Source organism: Hyposmocoma kahamanoa, unplaced genomic scaffold, assembly GCF_003589595.1.
Source record: "Hyposmocoma kahamanoa isolate Upper Pololo Valley unplaced genomic scaffold, ASM358959v1 66, whole genome shotgun sequence".
In the NCBI taxonomy this organism is placed as follows: Eukaryota; Metazoa; Arthropoda; class Insecta; order Lepidoptera; family Cosmopterigidae; genus Hyposmocoma; species Hyposmocoma kahamanoa.
In genome coordinates, this window is record NW_020653854.1 from 9,278,207 (window position 1) to 9,289,662 (window position 11,456).

The 11,456-nt window shown below is 34.9% G+C and overlaps 1 protein-coding gene across 1 annotated transcript in view; it reads right to left on the reverse strand.

Annotated features, from left to right (window-relative positions):
• Positions 1-4,122: 4,122 nt before the first annotated feature.
• Positions 4,123-11,456, reverse strand: part of LOC113231874 — a 16,307-nt gene continuing 8,973 nt past the window's right edge. Inside the window, exons 4-8 of the mRNA XM_026466412.1 lie at positions 9,017-9,173; positions 8,678-8,795; positions 6,663-6,797; positions 6,339-6,552; positions 4,123-4,280 (exon numbers count right to left, since the gene is read on the reverse strand). Of these exons, the coding sequence (XP_026322197.1) occupies positions 4,147-4,280; positions 6,339-6,552; positions 6,663-6,797; positions 8,678-8,795; positions 9,017-9,173 (758 nt within the window). The 3' untranslated portion in view covers positions 4,123-4,146. The remainder of the gene's footprint in view (positions 4,281-6,338; positions 6,553-6,662; positions 6,798-8,677; positions 8,796-9,016; positions 9,174-11,456) is intronic.

The following is an 11,456-nucleotide window of genomic DNA, read 5'->3' on the forward strand; positions in this document are numbered from 1 at the left end:
CGTAGTAATATGTGGAGATTTCAATGTAAACCTGTTGGAAACCTGATTAATCTTTTCTTAGTACCAACTCGCATCACTGTCTCCTCTTATACTTGTATTGATAACATCTTTTGTAACACAGACGCAGTATATAGTGTATGATCTATGGACGCAGTGTTGAAATCAATAATAAATTGCTGAAGATCATACCATAGCGGCCAATTGGCTTCTTTTAATTGTAAAATGAGCAAAAAGGTAGACCAATTTCTCTGCAGACCGATTACCACAGAACGAATCATTATATTTCAAAATAATATCGGCAATAGTTTAAATTCCCTACCCCGTATACCGGAGGTTCCAAATACTTTATATAGCACGATATTTGGTTTAATTAAAAATGAATTTGATAATGTATTTAAATCGAAAACATTAACTTTCCATAGAGAGAGTAAATTCAACGACTGGGCATTATTAGGTATTCATAAGAGTAGGTCTCGTTTGTATGAGCTATATGCTATGAAAACTTATAATACTAATTCCAATTTCATTGAATATGTTAGAAATTATTCAAAAATATTTAAAAAAGTATGTGTAGCTGCTAACATTAAGTTTCACAGCGACAAAATTAGACAATCGATAAACAAATCTAAAACTACTTGGAGCATAATAAATAAAGAGTCAGGCAGGGTTAAACAACACGATAGATATATAGTTTTAGAATTAGACAGCAAACTTATAAAATCTAAAGACAAGGTAGCCCAAGCTTTTGAATCGTTCTTTTCGGAAATTGCTGTGAACACTACAGAATCATTAAATTCCTACCCTTCTCTTGCTATTGATCTCCTAAAGGAAAATGTTAACGTTTGTGGCAGTTTATTTAATTTCCATCATGTTAATCCACAAGACATCATAAAAGCTTTTAAATCAATACATGTTAAAAAAACTGAAGATCTCTGGGGTATATCAACTAAAGTTATAGACTCAGTTATTTATCTAATTTCCCCACATTTAGCTGTAGCTTTCAATAGGTGCGTTGATGAAGGTGTTTTTCCCGATTTAATGAAATACAGCAAGGTTATTCCCTTATTCAAAAGCGGTAGGAACGTTGATCCTAGCAATATAGGCCCATTTCAATTTTATCAGCTTTAAGTAAAATATTCGAAAAGGTTATGCTGACTCAATTACTAAGTATCCTATTCATCCTCGAAATGCTACAGGTTATTAGGACAAAAATTAGATAATTAATTATACCTATGCATGATCGAGAACTGTCACTACGGATTTTTTTAAATCCCTTTAGTTTTACAGTTATTCTGCGAAAACGAATTTGGTACTTTTAATGCGCAAAATTCAACATCTCCTGTCGCATGTCACGCGAACTTCAGGCATATATTTGTTTCACAAATTTGGGCGGAGCCAACGTCAAAACTTTTTTGGCATGCTCCCTCTTAAGGAGACTGGTATCATGACTGTGGCATCACAGTATATTTACTCAAATATTTTATATGCCCGTAATAATATGCATAATTTCAATAAGAAAGAAGATATCCGTAATATTAACTTTAGAGCTAAGTCCAAACTCATGGTACCATGATTTCGTGTAACCAAGGTAAACAACTCTTTTATGGGGAACTGTATATGTTTTTACAATAAGATTCCGGAACATATATTAAGTTTATCATTTCCTAATCTTAAAAACTACATTAAAAAATTGAAGACTCCGTGTTAGATAAGATGTATGGAAAGACGACACGGCTCCAGAATCCACACAAATTTGATTCAAAGTGTATTCCATAGCATTTAAGTTTATTTGAAAAGAGCAATCCCTAGAGTTTCTTGCTCGTTCTTTTCAGGGAGGTCAGCGAAGGGAACGAGCAGTAGCTTAAATGTGACGTTTTCAAGTGTTTTCAATTTATTTTACCTATGGAATAAATAATCTTTGACTTTGACTTTGACTTATTTATTCCATAGGTAAAATAAATTTACACTTGAAAACGTCATATTTAAGCTACTGCAAGTTCACTACGCTGACTTCCATGAGAAGAACGAACAAGAAACTCTAGGGATTGCTCTTTTCAAAATAAACTTAAATGCCATGGAACACACTTTCAATCAAATTTGTGTAGAAGATAAGTGTAGAGAAATAAGAAAATGAGACCAAATAAATAATATTTTCTTCCCTTCTTACCAAATAATTAGAATAACGATACTTCGTTATGGCTTACTGAGGCTTAATAAAAAAACAAAAAAAAACTGCGAGAGATTACAGGACTTGTAAAATTGAAGAAATAATTTAAAGTTCACAGTTAACAGCACTTTCAGTATTACAGTTTGTAGACTGACTTATAGTAAGTACCATAAAATTAAAATTATTTTTCTCAAGTATAAGGTTAGATTATTGTGGGGACATCGTTCGATTACTTTTTCATTTAAAATATTTTTTTTACAGGTCCTATTTACATAAATATTATAGGCCTCTTTAAATGCACATGTTTTACAATATTTTGGGGAGAAGTTAATTATATTGCAACATCCTTTTTTAAACTACATACCAGCACGCTATGATGGCCGTTTTGACGTTTGTCCGTTCATCAAGTTTCGTATTAATTCATAACTACGTTGAAGGAGCTAATTGATGTACATTGTTATTAATAGTGACGTGCATTAATATTTATGGATGTGTAATTTAACGACTCAACTCCGCATTTGTTTTTCGAAATTTTTATAAATGGAATCTAATACGATCGTCACTTATAAGTGATCTGATTGTTGTCCAGCACAACTTCTACCTCCGGCAAACTCGCTTCAAAACTCAATGCAAAACAAAGCAGTTTCGAATTGACGATATAATTATGTAAACATTTTTATTTTCGTTTTATTAAAACTTTTTTATCACCTACCCCTTGCAATACTAGTAATAAATCTAAAAACTGGTGGACGCGACTAGCATTTGATTATTATATTTTTTTCGGTAATTAATTAAGATTTGACTTCATTATTGTAATCTGTTAAAACGGCCATCATAGCGTACCGGTACTGTAGTACCCTTTTCAGACTACACAATTCTAACAGTGGCACTAAAATTTATTGGAAAACTGCCTAACCTTAACAGTTTTTTGTAACATCACATATACACTTTTTTTTTATTAACCTATATACTAAAGGTTGCTGCTTTCAACCTTTTAAATATTTATAATGACTTATTTAGTTGTGCTCGTGCCAACTACATCACAATTTCAAGCGGACTGCACCTGTACAGTTTTTCGACTGTAAAATTGGAGTGGTAATGCTTCTTATGACTAGATCCTTATTACGATTAAATACTATCCATAAATTTTGCGTTACATTTTAAAACGGGAATAAACGCGATTAACAAACAGATGTAAATAATTTCAATCGGGAGGATGGTTAAGAGTTATCTGCCGCATGGAATCCGGTACTTGCAAAAACTCAATATCGTCGGGACAATAGGTAGGTGTACAAATACCTATTAAATTGTTTAGCTTACGCATAGTTCAGGTAACAACCTCTTACAAACATAATGTGGAATAATAGATTTTATTATATGCTTCCAATTTTATGTATGTTATGTTTGGGGAGATTTTTTATATAATACGAAATTAAAAAAAATTAAAAAGAATGTTGTCATTATATTTATTTCCGTTTTGAAATGTTCATATAAACATTATCCACTTCACTCCTATTAGGTTTACCGAATATTTTACCAAATGTCTCTAGAAGTATAATTGGACGTAGTTACACAATAGGGATTCAGTGCACATTCAGTCACTTTAAAGATACGGCAGTTTAAAGTTTTAAAGGGTTTCTCACTCTTGTTTTATTTTCAAATCTTATAATGTCATGTAACTCCAGAGATTTTTATTTATGTTGGATTTTTTTGCTGTTCTAAGAGGTTAGACTTTAGGAACCTTTGGTACATATAACTTATTTTTTGGTAATTTTGTGGATTGGATCCTTTTTGCTTAACTACGTCCAATTGCAACACACACTTCTTCCTTGCTCGACTACTGGTTAGTGCATTTTAAAAGTGTTCCAAAAGCATATTAAGTTTTCTTATGTTTTTGGAACACGTTCACACAATTCGTAATTTATTTTTAATTTTAATTAAATACATATTGTGAGTGTGTTAATTTAAAACTAATAACCTTAATCTATATTTACATTTCTTATTTTCTCAGGTTTGTTATCAGTTTCTTCAATGGTTTCTTTTAAGCGAGCATTTGTCATTTCTATCATGTGCGATCTGAATTCTTGAGAAGCCATTATGTTGACACAATCATCTGTAAAATAATTAATTCGCATTTCGTACGTACACATTTTCAGACAAAAAAAAATAGGAAAAAAGCCGTGGTAGCATAATGGTTTGACCAACCGTCTTTCAAGAAGAGACTGTGAGTTGGAATTTTAGTGTGAAACTTAATTTGAAATTTACCATGAGTTTTTCAGTAAAGAAAACCATCGTAATGGAACCTGTACGTCGAAGATTCCGCACCCTTAGTAACAGTGTGAAGTCTCCAACCCGCATTGGGTCAGCGTGGCGGACTATGGCGTCAAACCCTCGCTTGAGGAGACCCATGTCCAGCAGTGGCACGTATAAATGGGTTGATGATAATGATGAGACAATTTAAGGATTTATATGTAGTTTTATTGACCTGACCACAATCTATATCTGTATTGTCCCTATCTACCGACCCGAGAGATGGAGAGTTCCGGGAGACTACGGGCTCTCCGGCAAGATCAGGGTACGGCGGGCGTCCGAGCCGAGTCCTCCGCCAGTGATAAGCTTTCACGGATAAGCGATCTCCGGCAGACCCGGATTTGGGTATGGACTCGCCGGGGTTTGTGGTTAGCTGCAGGGATGAACACGTTCGTCTACCACACTGTGTCTTTCAGAGTTGTAATATTACTTAAATGTCAATGCTCATTGTGTTATACTATATCATGTCGTCTGAATAAATTGCACAGAACGAGAAATAAATGTATATGTCCAGTAAAAATATGTGGCATCATGACCCACGTGAGATAAACTACCGGAAAACAAATTGTTTCACAAAAATGCAGGTTCGTGGAATGCCGTGCGTAGCAAAACCATTGATTGCTTTTGTCGTCCATTGTATTGTTTTGTTTTCTACCCTCAACCAATCACGACAGTAATGTATGTACTATCAATGCGTTGTCATTATGCTTTGTCAAATTTGTCCCATGTAACACCGACGAACATAATTTGGCATTGACAATTTTGTCAGACATGATTTATTTCCCAATTGAAGATGGGAATTGTCATCGTTAGAACGGTATTAAAGCGGTTGAGATTAGGCGAAGAAATATTTCTGGTGCAGACAAGCAACAAACTATGTGGACTGACAACATTGGACGAGAATTGTGAGTGGTTTAAGGACTGTACTCCACGTTCATTTACGCCTACGCTTTGCTTAGAACACCCCTTTGTTTTTTTTTGTTACGTTTACACATGTAACGAATTTATTATTGATTTGTTTTATTTTGTGGTATAACTCCACTAGTTTTTGTTGGTTCGTCGACTTGGTAACTCGACCTGTAGGGCTAGCACAATAGGCCGCGACTTGTGCTAGAGCGACATACAGCGCGTGATTTCTATGCGAGAAAGCAGTATCACGCACTACAGAAGGTAGCTTAGTTGGTACAGCAATGGGGACGGAATCCCATGGTCGTAGGTTCGAGTCCTGTCGGGTCGGAGGATTTTTTCTTTGTGTTCGATCTTTGTGTTTACTAATTATATAATGGATTTTATATAATGGATAATTAAGCATTCAACTTTTAAATTTACCACTTGGAATATTCATTTTATTGAACATCATGATGTTGTTACTAATACACTTTTATAGGTTTTTCACAGGAACTTGTAATATGCACATAATTCCTTCCGTAATTTCCTTCCGTGGTTCAGTTGTCGCTGAACCACGAAGACGCAGAAGTCGCTGGTTCGAGTCCAACCGGATCCAAATAATTTTTCTTTGTATTTGTTTAATTTTTTTTATCAGTAATAATTAGAATTGATGAAAAACAATTTCTCTTTTGTTTTTTTTATCATATAGAGTAACGGAGCGAATAAGTCGGCCATGGCAAAGATTTGAGGGGAACTGCCACTGCGCCCGTCATCTTAAGACATGACACGTCTCATGTGCCTGTAATTACAATACCATCCTTACCCTTCAAAACCGAAAGGCAGATATGGTGGCGGTATTTCCATGGACGAACTCTTTCATTAGCTCTGCCACTGCTACTATATGAAATGTACATCATATTCAACATTAGCGGTGACCTGTCTATATAACTGTATTCAAATTAATTTCACTTACTAGAAAGGCTTTCCAAAGATCTTTCATTACCACCGTATTCTATTGGTAGTATCTCCAAAGGCATAACGTCGGCTAGAGATTTTATGTTCGGGTGAGCGCATAGTCTGCTACCGATTTTAATACTGACTACCTTTTTTAACATCCAGATCAGAAAGTTGATTGTTCTTAATGAGCTTATAAAATGCACTCCTTTTAATCTCACTCCGTAGGCATCCTGGAAATTATGGTTTGGATTTTATTCTAGATAAGTCGTTAGGACGACAATTTAAAATTTTGCTTCGAATAAAAAAATAAATAAAAAAAAATCTTTTTAAATGTGCTTACTATAAGAATCTTTTCTGCTTTTCGTAATTCTTCAAAACTTAGTCTACGTATCAGTTGCAATAAACTACAATCCATTAGATCTACAATAAATATAACGCCGTCACTGTAATCGTGGCATTTCATGTAGTCGAGGATCTGAAACAAAATATCAGCATTATAAATATTTAATGAATTTTTAATTTAACTCAACAATCTTAAATGCAATATTTTTAAGTCAGGTAAAGTGACTTTCACAAGTAGTAATACAAACAAACACACACACATGCATCAAATGCTACTGTAGTCTGTTCCACAGACCACATATTCTTCCGTGGTCTGTTCCAAACCATTTTGAACAAAAAGTAAACAAAACTGTTTGTGTAAAATCCTAAAGCAATCACTGAATAAATCGAATATACATATGTATGTATATATAATGTATATATGTATTAATAATTATAACAAACTAGTGGAGTAATTTCACAAAAAAATAATTGAATATCAATTCAATAAAAATTTAATTAATACAGTGAATAGCGACATCTCTCGCTAGGACTGGTAGCTGTAAAGGTACTAACTGGGTGATAAATCTGTCATAGATTTCTCATAGATGGCGCTACGACTAAACAGTCGTTGAAAGACCAAGTACAAAGACACGACGCAAGCACATAGAAAAATTCGTGAGGTCCGTTGGTTCGTTCCGTGGCTTAGTTGGTATAGCGTCTGGCACGGTATGCAAGAAGACGTCGGTTCGAATCCGACCGGATCGAAGGAATTTTTTCTGAGTGTTCGATCTTTGTATTAATAATTAAATCGAGTATATTTATATATATTTTGAAAATTTCGACTTGATATCTCATTACTTTTTCCAACAATATTCATATTTAAATTGCATCATAAAAATGGTAGTCCAGAAGTGAGGTTATTTTTCAACTATACAACTATGACTTGTCCATGGTTCCATAGTGATGTACGAAAAATACATTCGATTCATTAAATCAAAGTTTTTGTAATCGATTAGTAAATCGAATATTAATTTCAATCGCAAAAGAACGATTATATAAGTGTAAGTATTTGAAGGAGGATTTAAAATTAAGATTTCGGAAGTATTAATATTCAAATATGCTTATATTAGTTACGTAAGGAAAACCGCTAGTATGAGTCAATTGAACAAATCGATTCATTCGATTTATTAATCTATTTGTAGTTGGCATTACAATTGGCCATCACTAAACCGTCTATGGTCGAGTCACTGACTTGTTTGTTTACTTTTAGTTTAAAATGGATTGAAACGAAGTATACCACTTGACTCGATATGTATATTTTTAATATAATATATAGATAGACTGTCTAAGAAGTGCTAAAATAAGGGACTTGTACATTGACCTACCAACAAAGGTCAATGGACTTGTATTAGATTTTTTTGGATTAGAGGCAAACTTTTTACATGTTATTTTTGATACATTTTTAATACGCACACATAGCCCGGCCACTAGGGAAATCCTGTATCGCTGGTGCTATGGACACATACATAGACAACCACAAATTACACCCAGACTCACGAGAGAAATAAATAAAGGCCATACAAATATTACTCACGGCCCAGGAATCGTACCTGGGACCTCTGCGTGGTGCCGCGCGCGAGACCAGCATGGTAACCGTTCGGCCACGAAGGCAGTTTTAGATTCACATAGAACCTAAGGGAAAACAAAGGTTTGTATTAGAGGAGAAATATCTTTCTTATCAATTTCGAAAACAAATTTATACGTTTTGAAGAAACATGTTTCTACAGTTTTGGCATCGACTCCGTAGACACATAGAAACCTGTTTGGAAGCACAAGTACAACTAAATTACATAAATAGAAACAGGATTTATTCATTTATCGGTTGATCCAAAAACAATCGAAAACGCGTCCGAATCCTTTCAAAACGATGGGAAGCGTTGTAGCGTATGCCATCGATGCGATAACAAGACGAACTGAAAATCTTTCGTCTCTTGACGATTTTGCTGCATCATGCATAAGTGTTTAACTTACCATTATAGCCATTCTAAGAAATTGGACGATAACATCGGACTGATACTTTTTGCAAGAGTTTTTTATAAAAATCATTCTGCAATGGTCCTTTGTCAATTTCGGTAGAATAGCAACGTGACTGAAATGAAGTGTCTAATATTATAATGTGGTAATAAATAAACATAAAATTTATTAACTGCTTATAACGTTTACATAATTATTAGGTTTCAATAAGATTATTGTTAAGTACACTTCTTGATTGAGATTGAGATTCTTGGATGCTAGTTGCAAAAAAGTGTCCAAGTCGTGAAGTGAGATGTTCCAATTTAGAAGGCATTATAACAATAAACAGGAACGTACATTACACCATCAAATTCCTTAAAATCGTTTTTAATATCGTAATTCCCAAAGTAGTACGGTTTTTCTGTTCTGTATGAACATATTCGGGTGAGGCGAGTTTTCGCTTTATCCAAAGATCCTTTGCTATTTATTATAATAGTTTCTAGGTAGTGGCGTGCTGAAACAATATGCGATAGGTAATTATGTGATAATAAAGGACCTTACGAACAATTTCAGTAAGACAAAATCTGTAAGCTTAACTGGCAGTGGGCCGGGCGGGCAGTGACAGTTATCGCTAGAGTCCGCGTAAATTACTTCACAATTTATTGTTAGACAAAATGTACAGCGCCCCTAGTGGTTACGAGAAGAAACATGTTTTGTATATAAACATTTTACGCGGTCGTTAGCGATAACTGTCACTGTAATCTCATGGTAGAAGCACTGATGGTCGATGGGGATTTCTAGAGTGGCGACCACGTCAAAGCAAATGTAATGTAGGATGTCCTGCGGCAAGTTGGACGGATGACCTAGAAAACGTGCCTGGCAGAGGTTGGATGGTAGTGGATATTTTTTTATATTATATCAAGTGGCGGGACGAACAAGTCGGGTGCCTGATGGTAAGCTACACGCCTGTCCATAGCAGTTGCAGTACCACTCACGGCTTTAAATCGTAAAGATCTGAGGGGCACTGTCACTGCGCCCGTCACCCTGAGACATAATTTGACAAGTCCCATGTGCCTGTAAATTGACCAGCACCCTTACCCTTCAAAACCGGAACGCAGTAAGGCTGACATTACTGCTTGGCGGCAGAAATAGGTAAGGTGGCAATACTACCCAGAACGTGTGTAAGCTGATGGAGTAGTAGTAATATGTAGTACACGGCCAATTTAAAGGTGCACATGCCTTTGAAGTATTTACTCGATTATATGGTACTATAACAGTGAACGTCGACTTGGGCTACGTAGAGGTACTTTTAAACATAAAACTGAGATATTTCCATGAATAAATATTAATTTCATCTCTACTGATCGAATCTTCGTCTAGAACAACCGAGATGTTCTTTTTTTTACATCTTATTTTTTTAATACCATTCTAAACACAAACCTATATTCATTCAGCGAGTATTTCTACTCATGAGTAGAGTACTTAAACGATTGATGTTAGAACATCGATGTTAAAAAAACGTACTACCGGTACTACGCAAGACGTTACAAGTGAAAAAGCTCTGTGCACTAACAGTAGTAGTTAGGAGGCTCCACGGTAAGTGATTTTTAACGGAAAGTAATTTGATTGTTCCAAATGCTAAATAAAACTGGGAGATATGTGCTTCCTATGTTAATATGAAAGTATCATTAATTTACTTACATTGTTCGTTAATTGAAAGCATTCTTCATTATGAATCAAGATGCTATTAAGTATGAACGTAGAGAAATAACAATATATTTACATATGTTATTCGCTTTCACTCGTTGTTGTTCCAATTTTCCGTGAACATATCGCCGTTTGTCTCAGTAGTAACAAACAATTTTATTAAGTATTTCACAAAAAAATATTTTAAAAGAGACACAATAGAAATTTTAACGACGAATATTTCTTACACATACCATTCTGATAGATAGCTGGTTCTCTGCCAAAAATCATGCTGAAAATGCCTCTAGACGTGTTCGACGGTAATCTTCTAACACTTAACCTAGACATAACAAAAGTCATTCAATTTGAAATTGCTAAAACCTCAAACCAGAATTGCTTCCTCTAAACATAAAAATACAAAACTGCTCCACCTTTGACAGCATCAACTGCAATTGTAAACCTCTCGATACTGTACGATCCATTAAGTATCTAGATGTACACTAGACGACAGATTTGACTGGCATATCCAAATTAAATCACTTTCATCAAGAGTCAGAAGACTCATTTACATTTTTAAGAACCTCCGCCATTTAGCTAACCTAAAAACTCTTCATGGTATACTTAGTACTATGTTACGTAGTCATCTCCTACTGCATCCCGGTGTGGGGTGGTGCCAACAAGACTTCTGTACTAAAATTGGAAAGGGCTAAGCGGGCGATTTTCAAAGTTATGACTTTTAAAAACCGAAACATATCTACTGCTAACCTGTACAATGAATGTAAAGTACTTACAGTAAGACAACTTTTTGTTCTGCGGACGCTTCTGCGTTAACATCAGTCACTTACTTGTCACCTTAGTCCATTGCTACTGCAAACACTCGAAGAGGACCGCTCATATGTCCTCAGGTAAAATGTCGCACTACATAGGCTAAACAGCAATATAATGCTCTAAGCTGTATAAACAAATTAACTGACATTCATACACTGTCGAAGTATGCAGTTAAAAAAGTGCTCCAACACAAACTTTTAACTATAAATTATCATGACACCGAAAACCTGTTACATACACACACACACACACACACACACACACACACACACACACACACACA